This window comes from Somniosus microcephalus, chromosome 8 (assembly GCF_052327205.1).
Source record: "Somniosus microcephalus isolate GS21.2 chromosome 8, FLI_Smic_1.0, whole genome shotgun sequence".
Classification (NCBI taxonomy): Eukaryota; Metazoa; Chordata; class Chondrichthyes; order Squaliformes; family Somniosidae; genus Somniosus; species Somniosus microcephalus.
The window spans coordinates 220,675,712-220,697,161 of NC_140994.1; the positions used below are offsets into that span (position 1 = coordinate 220,675,712).

Consider the following 21,450-nt stretch of genomic DNA (forward strand, 5'->3'; position numbering starts at 1 on the left):
GCCCCAGGACATTGCTGCAGAAGTTCCTCAGGGCAGTGTCCTAGGCCCAACCATCTTCAGCTGCTTCATCAATGGCCTTCCTCCATCATAAGGTCAGAAGTGGGGATGTTTGCTGATGACTGCACAGCGTTCAGTGCCATTCGCAACTCCTCAGATAATAAAGCAGTCCATGCCCGTATGCAGCAAGACCTGGGCGACATTCAGGCTTGGGCTGATAAGTGGCAGGTAATATACATGCCACACAAGTGCCAGGCAATGACTATCTCCAACAAGCAAGTGTCTAACCACCACCCCATGACATTCAACGGCATTACCATCGCCGAATCCACCACCATCAATATCCTAGGGGTCACCATTGACCAGAAACTTAACTGGACCAGCCACATAAATACTGTGGCAACAAGGGCAGGTCAGAAGCTGGATATTCTGCAGCGAGTATCTCACCTCCCGACACCCCAAAGCCTTTCCACTATCGACAAGGCACAAGTGAGGAGTGTGATGGAATACTCTCTAACTGAGATGAGGAGAAACTTCTTCACTCAGAGGGTAGTAAATCTATGGAATTTGCTACCTCAGAGAGCTGTGGAAGCTGCGACATTAAATAAATTTAAAACGGAGATAGACAGTTTCCTAGCTGATAAGGGAATTAGGGGTTATGGGGAGCGGGCAGGGAAGTGGACGTGAGTCTAGGTTTGGAGCAGCCATGATCCTATTGAATGGCGGAGCAGGCCCGAGGGGCTGTATGGCCTACTCCTGCTCCTACTTCTTATGTTCTTATGGTAGAGGTCACGCTTTGGGAGGTGCAACAACACTTAAGAAGCTTGACTCCATCCAAGACAAAGCAGCCTGCTTGATTGGCACCCCATCCACCACCATAAACATTCACTACCTTCATCACCGGCGTACTGTGGCTACAGTGGGTACCATCTACAAGATGCACTGCAGCAACTCGCCAAGGCTTCTTCAGCATCACCTCCCAAAGCGTGACATCTACCATAAGAACATAAGAAGTAGGAGTAGGCCATACAGCCCCTTGGGCCTGCTCCGCCATTCAATAGGATCATGGCTGCTCCAAACCTAGACTCACGTCCACTTCCCTGCCCGCGCCCCATAACCCCTAATTCCCTTATCAGCTAGGAAACTGTCTATCTCCGTTTTAAATTTATTTAATGTCGCAGCTTCCACAGCTCTCTGAGGTAGCAAATTCCATAGATTTACTACCCTCTGAGTGAAGAAGTTTCTCCTCATCTCAGTTTTGAAAGGGCAACCCCTTATTCTAAGATTATGCCCCCTAGTTCTAGTCACACCCATCAGTGGAAACATCCTCCCCGCATCCACCCGATCAAGCCCCCTCACAATCTTATATGTTTCGATAAGATCGCCTCTCATTCTTCTGGACTCCAATGAGTAGAGGCCCAACCTACTCAACCTTTCCTCATAAGTCAACCCCCTCATCTCCGGAATCAACCGAGTGAACCTTCTCTGAACTGCCTCGAGAGCAAGTATATCTTTTCTTAAATATGGAAACCAAAACTGTATGCAATATTCCAGGTGTGGCCTCACCAGTACCCTGTATAACTGAAGCAAGACTTCCCTGCTTTTATACTCCATCCCCCTTGCAATAAAAGCCAAGATTCCATTGGCCTTCCTGATCACCTGCTGTACCTGCATACTAACCTTGTGTTTCATGCACCAGGACCCCCAGATCCCTTTGTATTGTAGCACTTTGCAGTTTCTCTCCATTTAGATAATAACTTGCTCTTTGATTTTTTCTGCCAAAGTGCATAACCTCACACTTTCCAACCTTATATTCCATCTGCCAAATTTCTGCCCACTCACTTAGCCTGTCTATGTCCTTTTGCAGGTTTTTTATGTCCTCCTCACTCACTGCTTTCCCTCCCATCTTTGTATCGTCGGCAAACTTGGATATATTGCACTTGGTCCCCTCCTCCAAATCATTAATATAGATTGTAAAGAGTTGGGGTCCCAGCACTGACCCCTGCAGAACACCACTAGTTACTGATTGCCAACCTGAGAATGAACCATTTATCCCAACTCTTTGTTTTCTGTTAGATAGCCAATCTTCCACCCATGCCAGTATATTACCCCCAATCCCATGATTTTTTATCTTGTGCAGTAATCTTTTGTGTGGCACCTTGTCAAATGCCTTTTGGAAGTCCAAATACACCACATCCACTGGTTCCCCTTTATCCACCCGGTTTGTTACATCCTCAAAGAATTCGAGAAAATTTGTCAAACATGACTTCCCCTTCATGAAACCATGTCCGATTAAATTATGCTTATCCAAATGTTCTGTTACTGCTTCCTTAATAATGGACTCCAACATTTTACCAACCACAGATGTTAGGCTAACTGGTCTATAGTTTCCAGCCTTTTGTTTACCTCCCTTTTTAAATAAGGGCGTTACATTGGCAGTTTTCCAATCTGCTGGGACCGTTCCTGAATCCAGGGAGTTTTGGAAAATTACCACCAATGCATCCGCAATCCCTACCGCTACTTCTCTCAAGACCCTAGGATGTAAGCCATCAGGTCCAAGGGATTTATCCACCTTAAGTCCCATTATCTTACCGAGTACCATCTCCTTAGTGATTTTAATCATGTTTAGCTCCTCCCCCCCTATAGCCCCCTGTTTGTCCAGTGTTGGGATATTTTTAGTGTCCTCTACTGCAAAGACTGATACAAAATATTTGTTCAGCGTTTTTGCCATCTCCATGTTCCCCACCACTAATTTCCCGGTCTCGTCCTCTAAGGGACCAACATTCACTTTAGCCACTCTTTCATATAACTATAGAAACTCTTGCTATCTATTTTTATATTTTTTGCTAGTTTACTTTCATAATCTATCTTCCCTTTCTTAATTAATCTTTTAGTTATTCTTTGCTGGCTTTTAAATGCTTTCCAATCTTCTATCCTCCCACTAGATTTGGCTAATTTATATGCCCTTGTTTTCAGTCGGATACTATCCTTTATTACTTTACTTAGCCACGGATGGCTGTCTTTTCTTTTACGCCCCTTTTTCCTCAGTGGAGTATATTTTTCTTGAAAGTTGTGAAATATCTCCTCGAATGTACACCACTGCTGATGTACCGTCTTACACCTTAATCTATTTTCCCAGTCCACTTTAGTCAACTCTGCTCTCATACCTTCATAGTCTCCTTTATTTAAGCATAGTACGCTGGTTTGAGATCCAACTCTCTCACTGTTGTGTCTCAAGGGGTTTTATACCCTTACCTATACAACAATTAAGGAGGACTCCGGGGTGGAGAGTTTAGTTAACGGCCATTTTATTTACAATGTGCTTCTTCACTCAATGCACTACATTTCCCATAGTGCATTGCAAATCACCACTACGGTATCCCATGTGGGACAATTCTAATACACATTCAAAATACACAACATATTTCCTCCCCCTTAAAATAGAATGTCCACAAAACAGAATAACTGAAAATGACTATAACTTTGGAAGAGAGGGTAGACTGCCTTTACATTCTGCTAACCCTGGGGATTATTCTGCCCCATGCACACAGGTTAGCACTAACTGTAACTAAGGCGCTCTGGAGGCTGCCTTTCTCTTTGGGGGTAACATCTAGTCTCAGGAGCAGGCTCTGGCTGGCTCTCCCGTGACCCTGCAGGTGTGGCTTCCTCCCTCGATGGCACAAGAGCGGATGGGGCCACCATCTCAGGGTCGGACGACCAGTCCCTGCTGGAGCCCCCAGCAGGTCCTTGATCCTCTGTTTCTTGGGTTACCTGTGGTGACTGTCTTGGCAGTAACTGGTCTACATGCCGTCTCCATGTTTGGTCGTCTCCGGTGCGGACTCGGTATGAAACAGGGCCCGTCTTTTGAATGACTGTAGCCGGGACCCACCGCTCCGGGGTGGTGTAGTTACGTGCAAGGACTTTGCCCCCCACCACAAAGTGTCGTTCTTTGGACCTCTGAGCTTGTCTGCTGACTTGATCCTGCTGATTGGCGTGCACCACTGCTTCTGTGGACGTTGGCCTCAGCAGGTCAAGGCGTGTCCATAGCTGCCTTCCCATGAGTAGGTAAGCAGGAGATGCTCCAGTCGTAGCATGAGGCGTGTTTTGGTATATCAGCAAGAAAGCATTCAGGCGCTGCTTTAGAGGAGCATCACTTCTTGCCGTTTTCAACGCGCGTTTCAGCGTTCTGACAAATCTCTCATCATCCATCCACGAATGGATTGGCGAAGGCGCGGAGAACGTGTGCTGGATTCCATTGCTCTTGAGGAACTCCTCCATCTCCTGGGATGTGAACTGTGTTCCATTGTCAGTTACGATCTGCTCCGGCAGACCAAATCGCCCGAACATCTCTCTCAGAGTCTCGATGGTTTTCTCCGTAGTGGTAGTGAACATTACTGCAACCTCCGGCCATTTGGAATGGGAGTCCACCGTGACCAGGAACATCGTTCCTTCCACTGGTCCTGCGAAGTCCAGATGGATCTGTTGCCATGCTGTCGCCGGCCATTCCCATGGATGCAGTGGCGCTGCTCTTGGCGTATCCCTGGTTGTCTTGCATGATGGGCATGATTTCGCTTCAACTTCAATTTCATGATCCAGACCGGGCCACCAGAAGTAGCTTCGTGCCAGCTCCTTCATCTAGACAATACCACAATCTCCTGAGTGCAGTTCGTTGAGGACTTGTTTCCGCAGCTTTGGTGGTATGATCACTCGCATGTCCCAAAGGAGGCATCCTGACATGACAGACAACTCCTTCCCTCTTGACAGGTAGGGTAGGAGCTCAGGTGGTGCGTCTGACACCCGTGATCCGTCTCCTCGCATCACCCGATCCAGCACCTTGGATAGCGTAGGGTCCACTCTGGTCTCTTTCTTGACCTGCCGGGCCGCAACAGGGGCATTGCTCACCATGTCAAAGTAGAAAATCTTCTGCTCACAACCTTCAGAGGGCACAGGCAGTGGAAGTCATGACAATCCGTCCGTATTGCCATGTGCTGCTGACCTCCGGTATTTGATGTTGTAATTGTGAGCGCTTAACATCAGCGCCCAGCGCTGCATCCTGCACGCTGCCAGGGAGGGTATTCCTGTGTGTGGACCAAAGGTCGATGTCAGAGGATGATGATCCGTCAGCAAGGTAAATTTCCTTCCGAACAAGTAGTGATGGAACTTTGATTCCAAAGATGATGCCCAACGCCTCTTTTTCGATCTGTGGGTATTTCACCTCCGCCTTGCTCAGGGACCTTGACGTGAATGCAATCGGCTTCTCTTCGCCTGAGGTAAAGATGTGGGGCACAACCGCGCCGACGCCATAAGGCGACGCGTCACAGGCCAGCTGAATCTGCAACAACGGGTCAAAGTGCGTCAACACTCTGGGGTCAGTCAAAGCTGCTTTGGCTTTCTTGAATGCAGCTTCGCACTCCTTCGTCCACGCCCAGGCCTTGCCCTGACACAGCAACTCATGTAATGGCTTCAACAGTGATGCCAGCTGTGGAATAAACTTTCCGTAATAGTTCAGAAGACCTAAGAATGACCGCAGCTGGCCGACATTTGTAGGTGCAGGAGCATCGGCAATGGCTTTCACTTTCGACGGTGCTGTGTGTAGGCCGTCCGCGTTGATGACATGGCCTAGGTACTCCACTGATGGCTTGAAAGATTCGCATTTGTCCTTGCGAACGCGTAAGCCATATTCTTCAAGTCTTCCCAGTGTCTTCGTCAGGTTCTGCAGATGCTCGTTGTCGTCCATTCCTGTGACAAGGACATCATTGAGATAACATTGTACCCCTGAAATGCCGCTTAAGATCTGGTCCATAGCCCACTGAAACAATGCTGGTGCTGATGTTATACCAAAGGGTAGGCGGCAGTACCTGTAGAGGCCCTTGTGGGTGGTGATGGTGAGGTACTTCGGTGAGTCCTCTTCTACATGCATCTGCAAGTAGGCTTGGCATAGATCAATCTTGCTAAACTTCTGACCGCCTGCTAGATCCGCGAAAATATCTTCAATGATGGGGAGGGGGGTACCGTTCAGCTGAGAGCACAGGATTCACTGTTACTTTGAAATCTCCACATAAGCGAACCGCACCGTCACTCTTCATCACTGGTACCACGGGCATGGCCCACTCACTGTGTGAAACAGGCACCAGGACCCCTATCTTGACCAGACACTCCAGGTCAGCCTCCACCTTTGGTCCGAGGGCATAGGGAACGTTCCTGGCCTTCAGGAATCGTGGCTGGCTGTCAGGCTTCACCTTGAGTTTGACCGTAATCCCCTTCATATGCCCCAATTCTCCGTCAAAGACAGCCGCATGCTTTGTCAACGCTGCCGCTAGCCCCGCCTCTTCAACTGACACCGCATTCACTTTTTTCCAATCTAGATGAATTTTCTCCAACCATGGCCTGCCCATCAGGGATGGATAGTCACCCTTGACCTCGTAAACTGGCAGCATCACGGTTTGCCCATTAAGCTCCACCTTGACCTCCGTCTTACCCAGCATTGGGACTGTTTCCCCAGTGTAAGTCTTTAAGATGAGCTTGGCCGGCGTCAGTGATAGGTGGTTCAGTTTTTCTTTGAATAGCTTCTCTGAAATCAAGGAGACAGTGGCCCCCGTATCCAGCTCCATTTTGACCGGTATTCCCTCTAGTAGTGGAGTGACTCCATAGCCTGATGAGCCTCCATTCACCGTTCACACATGGAGATTCAGCTCCCCATCAGAGTCTGTGTCACTGTCTTCTTGTTCTTGTTTCACCATGTGTAGGTTTTTCTTTTTAGAACACCAGTTGGATGTGTTTCCTTGTTTGTTTTTGCGTGTCTCTGTGTAGGATTGTTTGCTTTGCCCTTTACACACACGTTCATGTGTCCTTTCTTTTCACATTTCCGACAGGTCAGGTCTTTACACCAGTAGTCAGATGGTTGATGACCTGACCTTTCACATCTGTAACACTCTCTGGCGCCCCTTGCATGCTTATCCGGTGTAGCTGCTACCCTGTGCACTCTTGTTGCAGCCCCCAACAGCTGTGCATCTTTAGCTGCTAACTCCATAGACACAGCGAGCTCCACTGCTGATTTAAGCATCAGTTTGTCAGTCGTGAGCAAGCGCGTCTGTGTTGCTTCACATCTTAATCCACACACAAACCTATCACGGACAGTGTCATTTAGAGTTTCACCAAACTCACAATGCTCAGTTAGCTTCTTTAGCACTGCAACATATTCGGCTATGGACTCACCCTCCCCTTGGTTTCATTTGTGAAACCTGAACCTCTCGGCAATCAGCAGCGGCTTGGGTGCGAAATGTGTTTCCAAAACTTCCACAATCTGATCATATGTCTTAGCGCCGATCACACTGAGCAACGTCGCCACTTTCATGTCATCTTTAATGCCATTTGCAGTCACGAAAAATCTGAAATGCTCTGTATAAGCACTCCATTGCTCCGCCGTTTCATCAAATGGTCCAAACGCTCCGGTTAGCATAGCCATTTTTTTTTTTTTTTTTTTTTTTTTTTAAAACCTTTACAGTCCTTTTCCTCCACTTTTTTATTTTTATTTTTACAGTCCTTTTCCTCCACTTCGTTTCACTGTATCGTTACTCTCCCCCTTCTTATTTGTGCAACACACGAACCACCACCTTTACGAGGCGATTGCATTAGCACTAAACTGCGGGCGCACCATTAAGAAAAGACAGGAACTTCTTACTTTAAACATCGCCGATTCCAGTGCAAAGTGATGCGCAAGTCCGTCGTCCTCGTTGCCAGTTTTGTTGAGTCTCAAGGGGTTTTATACCCTTACCTATATAACAATTAAGGACTCCGGGGTGGAGAGTTTAGTTAACGGCAATTTTATTTACAATGCGCTTCTTCACTCAATGCACTACATTTCCCATAGTGCATTGCAAATCACCACTACGGCATCCCATGTGGGACAATTCTAATACACATTCAAAATACACAACACTCACCTTCCAACTGAATTTGGAATTCAACCATGTTATGGTCACTCATTCCAAGGGGATCCTTTACTAGGACATATTTTATTAATCCTGTCTCATTACACAGGACCAGATCCAAGATTGCCTGTCCCCTGGTTAGTTCGGTAACATACTGCTCAAGGAACCCGTCCCTAATGCACTCTATGAACTCTTCCTCAAGGCTGCCCTGCCCAATTTGATTGTCCAGTCAATATGAAAGTTAAAATCCCCCATGACAATAGCTGTTCCCTTATTACAAGCCCCAACTATTTCCTGATTTATACTCCGACCAATAGAGTTGCAACTGTTAGGAGGCCTATAGACTACACCCACTAGTGACTTTTTCCCCTTATTATTCCTTATCTCCACCCAAACTGTTTCACTATCCTGATCTTTTGACCCAATATCATTTCTCACTATTGTAGTGATTCCATCCTTTATTAACATAGCCACCCCACCTCCCTTTCCTTCCTGTCTGTTCTTCCTAATTGTCAAATACCCCTGGATGTTTAGTTCCCAGTCATGGTCACCTTGCAGCCATGTTTCTGTAATGGCCACCAGATCATACCCATGTGTAGTTATTTGTACCGTCAACTCGTCTATTTTGTTACAAATGCAGCGTGCATTCAGATAAAGAACTTTTAAATATGTTTTGTGACAATTTATTCCTGCTTTTACCCCCTTTACTACTTTACCTTTATCTTTATACATTCTGTCCCTTCCTAACACGCTCTGGTTTTTAATTCCCCCACTGCTACCTTGCTCTATTGCCTTCTCCGCTGACATTTTTATTTTTTGCTCTCTTGAAACCTCCCCCCAACTAATTAGTTTAAAGCCCTCTCTACAGCCCTAGTTATTCGATTCACCAGGATTCTAGTCCCAGCACTGGCCAAGTGAAGCCCATCCCAATGGAACAGCTCTCTCCCGTCCCAGTACTGGTGCCAGTGTCCCAAGAAGCAAAACCCATTTAAGAACATAAGAACATAAGAAATAGGAGCAGGAGTAGGCCAATCGCCCCCTCGAGCCTGCTCCACCATTCAATAAGATCATGGCTGATCTGATCCTAACCTCAAATCTTCTATCACTCTCCATCCCACCCGAACCCATGTGATCTCCCAGGAGAGGCGAAAAACCAGATAAAAAACCCAATGGCCAATTTGGGAGAAAAAAATCTGGGAAATTCCTCTCCGACCCATCAGGGCGATCGAAACTCGTCCAGGAGATTACTCTGTCCCTATATTTTCTACAGTACTTACCTTCTGTAAAGGCAATCTCCACCCCAGCCAGGAACAGGAATAAAACCATCTCCTGAAATCTAACACAGAATTAGAACACAAGAAGTAGGAGCAGAACCAGGCTACACGGCCCCTGGGCCCGCTCCACTACCCACAGGGCCATGACCATTCCGAACCTAGACTCATGTCCAATTTCCTGCCCGCTCCCCGTAACCCTTAATTCCCTTTACTTCTAGGAAACTATCTATTTCTGTTTTAAATTTATTTAATGATGTAGCTTCCACAGCTTTCTGGGGCAGCAAATTCCACAAACCTACCACCCTCTGAGTGAAGAAGTTTCTCCTCATCTCAGTTTTGAAAGAGCAGCCCCTTATTCTAAGATTATGCCCCCTAGTTCTAGTTTCACCCATCATTGGGAACATCCTCACCGCATCCACCCGATCAAGCCCCTTCACAATCTTATATGTTTCAATAAGATCGCCTCTCATTCTTCTGAAGTCCAATAAGTAGAGTCCCAATCTACTCAACCTCTCCTCATATGACCACCCCCTCATCCCCGGGATTAACCGAGTGAACCTTCTTTGTACTGACTCGAGAGCAAGTATGTCCTTTCTTAAGTATGGACACCAAAACTGTATGCAGTATTCCAGGTGCGGTCTCACCAATACCTTGTATAACTGCAGCAATACCTCCCTGTTTTTATATTCTATCCCCCTAGCAATAAAAGCCAACATTCCATTGGCCTTCTTGATCACTTGCTGCACCTGCATACTAACTTTTTGAGTTTCGTGCACCAGGACCCCCAGATCCCTTTGTACTACAGTACTTTCCAGTTTCTTGCCATTAAGATAATAACTTGTTCTATCATTTTTCCTGCGAAGTGCATAACCTCACACTTTCCAGTATTGTATTCCATCTGCCAAATCTCTGCCCACTTACTTAGCCTGTCTATGTCATTTTGCTGGTTTTTTATGTCCTCCTCACTCACTACTTTCCCTCCCATCTTTGTATCATCTGTAAAATTTGATATGTTACACTCGGTCCCCTCTTCCAAATTGTTAATATAGATTGTAAAGAGTTGGGGACCCAGCACTGACCCCTGCGGTACACCACTAGTTACTGATTGCCAGTCTGAGAATGAACCATTTATCCCAACTCTGTGCTTTCTGTTAGAGAGCCAATCCTCCACCCACGCCAGAATATTACCCACAATCCCGTGAATTTTTATCTTGAGCAATAATCTTTTGTGTGGCACCTTGTCAAATGCCTTTTGGAAGTCCAAATACACTACGTCCACTGGTTCTCCTTTATCCACCCTGTATGTTACTTCTTCAAAGAACTCAAGCAAATTTGTCAAACATGACTTCCCCTTCATGAAACCATGCTGAGTTTGTGCTATTAAATTATGTTTATCCAAATGTTCCGTTACTGTCTCCTTAATAATGGACTCTAACATTTTACCAACCACAGATGTTAGGCTAACAGGTCTATAGATTCCAGCCTTCTGCCTACTACCCTTTTTAAATAAGGGTGTTACATTAGCAGTTTTCCAATCTGCCGGGACCTTTGCTGAGTCCAGGGAGTTTTGCAAAATTATTACCAATGCATCCACAATCCCTACCGTCACTTCCCTCAAGACCCTAGGATGTAAGCCATCAGGTCCAGGGGATTTATCTGGCTTGAGTCCCATTATTTTACCAAGTACCACTTCCTTAGTGATTTTAATCGTATTTAGCTCCTCTCCCCCTAGAGCCCCCTGTTTGTCCAGTGTTGGGATATTAGTGTCCTCTACCGTAAAGACTGATACCAAATATTTGTTCAGCGTTTTTGCCATCTCCATGTTTCCCACCATTAATTTCCCGGTCTCATCCTCTAAGGGACCAACATTTACTTTAGCCACCCTTTTTCTTTTTATATAACTATAGAAACTTTTGCTGTCTGTTTTTATATTTTTTGCTAATTTACTTTCATAATCTATCTTCCCTTTCTTAATCAATCTTTTAGTTATTTTTTGCTGTCTTTTAAAGACTTCCCAATCTTCTATCCTCCCACTAGATTTGGCTACCTTATATGCCCTTGTTTTTAGTCAGATACTATCCTTAATTACTTTACTTAGCCACGGATGGCTATCTTTTCTTTTACACACTTTTTTCCTCAGTGGAATATATATTTTTTGGAAGTTGTAAAATAACTCCTTAAATGTACACCACTGATCATGTACCGTCTTACCCTTTAACCTATTTTCCCAGTCCACTCTAATCAATTCCGCTCTCATACCTTCATAGTCTCCTTTATTCAAGCTCAGCACGCTTGTTTGAGATCCAACCTTTTCACCCTCTACTTGAATATGGAATTCAACCATGTTATGGTCACTCATTCCAAGGGGATCCTTTACTAGGACATTTTTAATTAATCCTGTCTCATTACACAGGACCAAATCTAAGGTTGCTTGCCCCCTGGTCGGTTCAGTTACATATTGCTCAAGAAACCCATCCCTAATACACTCAATGAACTCATCCTCAAGGCTGCTCTGCCCAATTTGATTTGTCCAGTTAATATGATAGTTAAAATCCCCCATAATTATAGCTGTTCCCTTATTACAAGCCTCAACTATTTCCTGATTAATACTCCGTCCAACAGAGTTGCAACTGTTCGGAGGCCTATAGACTACGCCCACTAGTGTTTTTTTCCCCTTATTATTTCTTATCTCCACCCAAACTGTTTCACTATCCTGCTCCTTTGACCCAATATCATTTCTCTGTATTATAGTGATTCCTTCCTTTATTAACATAGCCACCCCACCTCCCCTCCCTTCCTGCCTGTCCTTCCTGATTGTTAAATAACCTGGTATGTTTAATTCCCAGTCATGGTCACCCTGCAGCCATGTTTCTGTAATGGCCACAAGATCATACCCATATGTAGTTATTTGTGCCGTTAACTCATTCATTTTGTTACGAATGCTACGTGCATTCAGATAAAAAACTTTCAAATATGTTTTGTGACACTTAGTTCCTGTTTTTTCCCCTTTTACTACTTTACCTTTTACTCCATACCTTCTGTCCCTTCCTGACACGTTCTGTTTTTTAATTTCCCCACTGCTACCTAAGTCTATGACCTTCTCCATTGTCATTTCTGTTATTTGCTCTCTAGAAACCTCCCCCCCACTAATTAGTTTAAAGCCCTCTCACAGCCCTAGTTATATGATTCGCCAGGACTCTAGTCCCAGCACTGGCCAAGTGGAGTCCGTCCCAATGGAACAGCTCCCTCCTGTCCCAGTACTGGTGCCAGTGTCCCAAGAAGCAAAACCCATTTCTCCCACACCAGTCTTTGAGCCACGCATTTAACTCTCTAATTTTATTTATCCTAGCCAAATTTGCTCGTAGCTCAGGTAATAATCCAGAGATTATTACCCTTGAGGTTCTGCTTTTTAATTTGACCCGTAGCTGCTCATACTCCTTTAACAGAACCTTCTTCCTTGTCCTATCTACGTCATTTGTACCAACATGGACTACGACAACTGGATCCTCCCCCTCCCACTCCAAGTTTCTTTCCAGCCCAGAAGAGATGTCCTTAACCCGGGCAGCCAACATAGCCTTCGGGACTCCCGCTCTTGACTGCAGAGAACCCTATCTATCCCCCTAATGATACTATCCCCGACCACTACAACATGTCTTTTCACTCCCTCCACTTGAATGGCCCCCTGTACCACAGTGCTGTGGCCAGGTTGCTCATCCTCCCTGCAGTCCCCGCTCCCGCCCTCACAGGGAGTAAGAACCTCGATCCTGCTTGACAAGAGCAAGGGCTGCAGCTCCTTCAACACTACATCCTGGATCCCTGTACCTGCCTCACTCGTAGTCACACCGTCCTGTCCCTGACCATGGACTACATCTGCAGTAATTAATTTCATAGGTGTGACCACCTCCTGAAACAGAGTCCAGGAACTTCTCCCCCTCCCTGATGTGTCACAGTGTCTGAAGCTCGGTCTCAAGCTCTTTAACTTGGAGCTTGAGTTCCTCTAGCAGCAAACACTTATCGCGAATGTAATCACCGTGAGCCTCAATGGGGTCCACCAGCTCCCACATTTCGCAACAGTGACACATCACCTGTTCACCCATATCTGTGTAATTAATTAAATTTCTTATTATTAGTTATGAAGACCCTCTGCCCCGATATAGATGATAATATTACACCACTATTTAATAGGACTTACCAACTTAAAGGTATAGAAGAGAAGGAAGAGGACCTACCAACCAGCTGTTCACCAACCTCCCTCGTGAATGCTGTCTGGGGGACCTGTCCGGTTGAATTGTCTCGCTGCTCCACATCCGCAGTGTTGGATTAGCCTGAGAGAGGGAAGCAAAACAGAGCAAAATGCACCCCCTCACCTCCCACTTGCCCGAACTCTCTCACTTACCAAACTCTACTTACACTCAATGCGACCGCACTCAGTGCTACCGCACTAAGCCTGCCCCTTTTTATACCCGGATTCTACTTCCGGTTTAAACTCCCCAACAGCTTAATTTACTCAAAAAAATTAAACTTACTTCAAATAATTCACTTTTTTACTCACTAAAATTCAGTACATGCACTTAAAATACTTTTTCTGCCACTTACCAAAGTCTGCTTAAACTCAATGCGACTTGCACCAGTCTTTGAGCCACGCATTTAACTCTCTGATTTTATTTACCCTAGCCAAATTTGCTCATGGCTCAGGTAGTAATCCAGAGATTATTACCCTTGTGGTTCTATTTTTTAATTTGGCCCCTAGCTGCTCATACTCCCTCAGCAGAACCTCTTTCCTTGAAGGACAAGGGCAGCAAGCACATGGGAACACCACCACCTCCAAGTTCCCCTCCAAGTCACACACCATCCTGATTTGGAAGTATATTGCTGTTTGTTCATCGTCGCTGGGTCAAAATCCTGGAAGTCCCTCCCTAACAGCACTGTGGAAGTATCTTCACCACATGGACTGCAGCGGTTCAAGGCGGCGGCTTACCACCACCTTTTCAAGGGCAACTAGGGATGGGCAAATAAATGCTGGCCTTGCCAGCGAAGCCCACTTCCCATAATCAAATAAAAAATAAAAATCTCTCAGATTCTCATCCCTTACTTTGGAGGTAACAAGCTGCAGGGTTCTGTGCCTCTCCTTTTCCCCTCATATAACAGTCAACTATTAACCCACATTCTGCCACTCTTCAATGTGTAGTGCAAAGTACCAACAGATTGTGTCTTGTAAACATCTTCTACTACACCAGAGACTTTTCTTGTATTTGTTCACAAATGACCTACCAATCAAATACCTGTGTCCTGGCTTGGTTTATCTTTTTATCAAATCTGTATCGTTTGTAGTCTTCAACTCCATCTTTAATTGCAGTGATGGACATAACAACAACCAAGGGCAACATGGTTATTTCTTTATGGAAAACTTCAATGGATGGGAACCAGTTCAGAATAGCCAGGAACAAGAAGTAAATATTGGCAAACCTGGGATGCGAGAGAGAAAAAAAAACACGCTTTATATTTCTTCCTTACTGGGGTCTTTGCCAAAACATGTCTGCGAAAGCAGAGCAACCTGTTCCCAGGTCTCTGCCAATGAAATACAACATAAAGATAAGCAAATGAATGGCTGCTCCTGGGATGAGTCATGCTCAGATTTTCTCTCCCTAGTTTGTGCGCTTCTGTTAAATTTGCCTTGGCATCTTTTTCTCCCATCACCCCTCCATCCTTCCCCATGAATATTAAATATAGATCTGTGAACTTTAATTAATGTGGGGGGAGGGGGGGAATTGGTTAACCCCTGTGGTGCAAAATGGACAATAACGAATTGGCAACCCATTTCACACCACGTCCGATGTAACCCCACTATTTAAAAAAGGTGGTAGAGAGAAAACGAGGAATTATAGACCGGTAAGCCTGGCATCGGTAGTGGGGGAAATGCTAGAGTCCATTATAAAAGATGTAATAGCAGAGCACTTGGAAAACAGTGACAGGATCGGACAAAGTCAACATGGATTTACAAAAGGTAAATCATGCTTGACTAATCTACTGGAATTTTTTGAGGATGTAACTGGTAGAATAGATAAGGGAGAACCAGTGGATGTGGTGTATTTGGACTTTCAGAAGGCTTTCGATAAGGTCCCGCATAAGAGATTAGCGTGTAAAGTTAAACCACAAGGGATTGGGGGCAAGGTACTGACTTGGATAGAGAACTGGTTGGCAGACAGGAAGCAAAGAGTTGGAATAAATGGGTCTTTTTCCGAGTGGCAGGCAGTGAATAGTGGGGTACCGCAGCTAGTCACAATATATATTAATGATCTGGACAAGGGAACTAGATGTAATATCTCCAAGCTTGCAGACAACACAAAGCTGGGTGGGTGTGTGTGCGGCGGGGAGGATGCAGAGAAACTCCAGTATGATTTGGACAGGTTGGGTGATTATACTGCATCTGCCATGCATCTGTCCAATGTGGATAAATGCGAGGTTATCCACTTTGGTGGCAAAAACAGGAAGACAGGTTATTATCTGAACGGCAATAGATTGGGAAAAGGGGAAGTGCAACGAGACCTGGGTGTCATTGTGCACCAGTCGCTGAAGGTAACCATGCAGGTGCAGCAGGCGGTTAAGGTGGCAAATGGTATGTTGGCCTTCATAGCGAGAGGATTCGAGTACAGGAGCAAGGATGTCTTGCTGCAGTTGTACAGGGCCTTGGCGAGACCAAACCTTGAGTAGTGTGCGCCGTTTTGGTCGCCTTTTCTGAGGAAGGATGTTCTTGCCATGGAGGGAGTGCAGCGAAGATTCACCAGACTGATACCTGGGATGGCAGGAATGACGTATGGAGAGAGATTGGGTCGATTAGGCTTATATTCGCTAGAGTTTAGTAGAATGAGAGGGGATTTCATTGAAACTTATAAAATTCTAACAGGACTAGACAGACTAGATGCAGGAAGGATGTTCCCGATGGCAGGGGAGTCCAGAACCAGGGGTCACAGTCTAAGGATAAGGGGTAAACCATTTAGGACAGAGATGAGGAGGAATTTCTTCACCCAGAGTGTGGTGAACCTGTGGAATTTTGTACCACAGAAGGCAGTTGAGGCCAACTTATTAAATATATTCCAGAAGGAGTTAGATATATTTCTTAAGGCTAAAGGGATCAAGGGATATGGGGAGAAAGCAGGGACAGGGCACTAAATTTGGATGATCAGCCATGATTTCATTAAATGGTGGAACAGGCTCGAGGGGCCAAATGGCCTACTCCTGCTCCTATCTTCTATGTTTCTATGTTTTCAATTGATTCCCACCTTTCCCCCCCGCCGCCCCCCCCCCAACTGAGCTACCTGCTTCCGGCCAGAGCCAGTGGGCTGTCCAGGGTGCTTGTTCTTTGCCCGCAGCCTGATGGCCCAATTCTAATAAGGTTAGGCCCATAAAATGGACCGTGTCTCCCCCGCAGGGTGCGCTTGGCTGGCTGGCCGCCCGCCCAAAGACCACACTGGGGGGGGGGGGGGGGGGGGGGGATCCTACGCCATTGCAACAACTGGCTTCAGAGCTGCTGAATCCATTTCAATGTGTTTACCAGCTAAGCTCAGATGCTCCTGAAATCAGCAGATCGGGAGACCCAGCTAAAATTTGGGTTTCTGCGACTGTCTGATTTATAAAATGAAATATGTTTGCCTTTAGTGTCAGCACCGTCACAATGTAAAAACTCTTGAAGCTTTTGACAGGATCTGGATTTACATGAACTGTGGGTTAAAACAGCCAATTGGACAAACTTAATGTTACACCCCAATTAATTCTTTTTTAAATTCAGTAGCCTAATCGGCACCGGAATAGACATCAGGGACCCAGAATAAATTTCACACTAGGAACAACTAAAATTGAACAAACCACTAACTACACATACTTGGGCTTAAAAATCAGTTCTACAGGAAATTTTCATCTGGCTGTGAATGAACTGAAAGAGAAAGCAAGAAGGGCTTTCAGTGCCATTAAAAAATCAATCCAAATAGAAATCCCAATTAGCATTTGGCTCAAAATTTTCAAATCAGTAATTGAACCACTTGCACTCTATGGCAGTGAGGTGTGGGGACCGCTAACACAACAAGAATTTGCAAAATGGGACAAACACCCAATTGAGATCCTACATGCAGAATTCTGTAAAAGTATCCTCCGGACTCAAAGGAAAACCATAAACAATGCATGCAGGGCAGAACTAGGCCAATATTCATTAATAATTACTATCCAAAAAAGAGCCACCAAATTTTGGAAACACCTAATAATGAGCAACCCCCACTGCTATCACTACGAAGCCCTGAAATGCCAAGAGAGGATCATAAAGAAGAATACCCTCAGTCAACTAGTCCTGGGACTCAGTGAAGTAACTACTAACACTACTAACAATAACCAGCCCCAGGACAGTGACATCGTAGCACAGAGAATTCGACCCAACACAATTATCACTAAGCAAAAGGAAAAATATCTGTCCTATTGGGCAGAAACAACAAAAACCCAAAACAAACTCAATTGCTACTTGGCCCTAAACAGACAATACAACATGGCTGAATACCTGACCACGGTAAAAGATAGCAAATTGAGAAAAACCTTGACTATGTACAGACTTAGTGAGCATAGCCTGGCTATCGAAAAAGGCAGATACAGACAGACCTGTCTGACAAGAGAGAACAGGATATGCTCTCACTGCAGTCAGGGAGTGGTGGAGACAGAGATGCACTTCCTCACAGCTTGTGGAAAATATCAGGGCATCAGGGAGAATTTCTACCCAAAATTCACAAAAATATGCCCTGAATTCAGAAATTTGAATGACGACCAAAAACTCCCATACCTACTAGGGGAACAGAGAAATTGTGTAACCTTAGCAGCACACTATGTTACAGCTTGCCATAAACAGAGGGACAACCATTAAATCTAAGAAAAGAGTATATACAAATTATATGAATGTATATTTATACACTCAGGGATATATCTGTTTATACATTGTATGGATAGATCGGCGTTTGTGTTCAACCATAAATGTTTTTCGATGCTTTGGTAACATAAGATGTACCTTGTCATGCCAATAAAGCGACTTGAATTGAAAAATTGAATAGTGACCTTCAACACCAGATTGGCTAGTCAGCAGAATGAAAACTAGAAAAATCAGGAGTTTTATGCTTGTATTTGAAATCCTACTGCATGATTTCTGTGACTTTACGCTTGGCGATCATCATAATTTGAGACATATACGTAGCCATCAGAAATCCAATTCCAAATTGTAAGTGGATGGGAAAGAATTTGATCCGCTGGTATTCTGAACAGTGGAAACGGGTTTGCACCACTAGAGGTCAATATTAAGAAGATTACATATATATTCTATTTAAAAAATGCAATTCATTTCAATTCTATCAAGCCTTTTCCCATTTGAATGGTGGGTAACAGGGATCCCCAGTTATTTGAAATATTTTCCCAATCACATCCAGTACTGGAAACAAAACTCTATATGGACAGAATCAAAATCACATGAAGCAGATGGAGGGACAACCAAGGAAAACAGGTGCCAAGCTGGACAAAGCAGAATAGAGTGGCTGCCAAACTGAACAAAGTAGCAAAATAATCCATTTGTGATACATTTGAATATTCAAAAAAACATAACCATCACTTCTGTGTGGCAAGAGTGGGATGGTAACCAGACTTACAATAATACCCCTTACAGAAAGAGGTGTTTTCACAAAGAAAGAACTGAGATATGGTGCTTACCTGTAAAACTGCTCAAAAATGTTCTTTGGAAGAAAGTTGATGAAGGTATATTTTGTAGTTCTTATTTTGTTGCTCAAAGAGTCTTTCATTAACTTTTCTGAGTCTTTGGCAAACTTTCTATTATTTGGAATGATAATTCTTTGGTTGCTTAAAACAGGTGACCATTGCTCCTTGGCTGGAGAATTCAGTGATGAAGGTGATAACAACGGTGTTGTTTCAGAGACGCTGCCGGTTCTCTGCTGCTGGAAGCGGAATCGAATCCATTCTATAGAGTGTGCCATTATTCATTCATTGGATCGTATTTCCCTGTAGTGTTATTGGACTACGAACGACCACCTTCTGTTAAAATAGAAACTGTATTAGGTAATCAACATGAGCGAAGCAATAACTGATGTGGGAGTACAGTAGGATGTAATTGACAACAGCAAAAGATTGAAAGACAGTCAGATGATTATTCTGATTATGGTTGTAAAAATACTTCAGTTAATACAATAAATTCTTATTATAATCTTTATACAGCGGAGGTCCAGTGGGATTGAAGGCAGGTCTAACTAACCGAATATTTCAGCATGCAGCACCTCAAATTTTGTTCAAATCAATCCTGTATTATTTTTAAAGTGTATTTGTTAGGCCCCTTAATCTTTTCTTCCTTCATCAAGGTGGGAGATGACAGTATCGAGAATGGAATATTATCTCACTCCATGTTTGTATTGAAGCATTCCAAGATCAGGGTTGGGTGGAGTGTCAAATTCTCTCTATCATAACCCAACTTCAAAGCAGCACTGCATTTTTGCACAAATGAGACATTTTATATTCTTTGTGACTTCCTGAACTGAAACTGATATTAAAAGGTATTTTATTGCTGTGGAATTGTGTTTGTTTTTAACTAAGTTCACATTGCCCCAGAATCAATTTACTTGGGGTAATGGACAGGTATATAGAGGGAAAAAGCCGAGTGACAGTCATGCTCGTGCATGTGCACGTCTATGTATCATGACATCATTGTTTTTCTCAGTGAAAATGTTCTAGAAAGTAATGCATTTCTGAATCACGGCTCTTGGATAGCTGGTAGCTGTAATATTTTGCAGTGTAATGGCCCAGAAATTCGGGTCGGGGGCTTCCCGCGGGTGCAAGCCCCTGACCTACACTTACCTAGCGCGCCGGCAGTTGAGCTCTGGGCCTGCGTGGAATTCCTCTCCGGGGCCTGGCCCTGAGGCCGGTGCGCTGTGCTTGCATGTCCCAGGGGCGTAGTTAGTGCGATGCGTCCCCTGGGATCACGTGAGCCATGGGCAGCCAATCGGAGGAGGGAAAAGCCCATTCATAAGATTGACAGAAAGACCTCTCAAAACGTATGAATGCTGAGGGCCCAAAACAGTAGTTAACCTTCAAATAAATTTTTTAAAAACATCGCACTTTTTAAATAAACTATAAATTACATTAAATAACTATTTTAAACAATAATTTAAATTTTTGAAAAAAATAATTTTATAAAAAAACAGGGCTAAAAATAAACTTACCTTGCTTTAAAGTATTTAAAAATAATAAACTTGTGGAAAAAATGTTTTAATTTTAATTAATTGACCACTTACCTTTTAAAATGCAGTCCTTACGCCTGGTTTTTACATTTCTAAAATCTAAAGACTTACCCTCACAGAAAAACCTGTAAAAAAAACGTAAGTTCAAAGCGCACGCGCAGACTCCCGCGCGCACGCGTTCGACCTCTGAACCCCTTCGTTCAGAGGATCAGAAGTGCCGGTTTCCCGTGCATGCATAGTGCATGCAAGAAACCGGCACTTCCATCGGGTCCACGCGCGAGTACCCCGTGCATACTCACGCGTTGGGACCCGAATTTCTGGGCCAATATTTATAAAACGATTGGTATGACAAAAGGCACAAGAGAAAAGCTACCGTCTCACCTCGGGATACACTTAACTGGTAATTTAATATCAGAGCATAATAATCTCGTTTCTAAAGATAGTTCCCTTCTTTTCTTAATTTCACATGGCACCCACCATCTTTCGCTGATAGAGTGCACAAGGAATCTACTTATGGGCTTGCACCCGAAAATTGCTCCAATACAGCCCAGGGTAAGATTTACTCCCTGTGGGAAGTTCCTCAGTGCCTCACATGGCTGTGGTGGTGAGATCATGAACTCAAATGGTACTGAGACAAATTGCAAGTGCAAACTTGTGTTGCATCACAGCATAGTGAAGCCCACAGAACTCCAACACACTACTGTATAACGTTACTGTATATATTAAACCTCCTTCAGCTGAAGACTAACATTTTCTTCATCAATTTTTGTCCCTTTTGTTCCTCGTCTGCAGACATCAATTCCTTACTTGGCTGCACTTCCACAGATTGTCCAGATTACCTCGCCAGAGTAACCATCATTCACATTTGAGCCACAAATAACTGTTGGACCATGGAGGATCACAACAGAAACCAATCTTGTTCTTAGTCAAAGCCAAAACAAACAGATAATTGCAGAAGAGATTGCTGGATGGTAATCAGGAACT

At 44.4% G+C, this 21,450-nt stretch overlaps 1 protein-coding gene across 1 annotated transcript in view; it reads right to left on the reverse strand.

Moving 5' to 3' along the window:
* The window catches only part of atp10b (ATPase phospholipid transporting 10B), a 225,986-nt gene extending 206,720 nt beyond the window's left edge, over window positions 1-19,266 (reverse strand). Inside the window, exons 1-2 of the mRNA XM_085995733.1 lie at window positions 18,932-19,266; window positions 14,474-14,668 (exon numbers count right to left, since the gene is read on the reverse strand). Of these exons, the coding sequence (XP_085851859.1) occupies window positions 14,474-14,668; window positions 18,932-19,212 (476 nt within the window). The 5' untranslated portion in view covers window positions 19,213-19,266. The remainder of the gene's footprint in view (window positions 1-14,473; window positions 14,669-18,931) is intronic.
* Window positions 19,267-21,450: the final 2,184 nt, after the last annotated feature.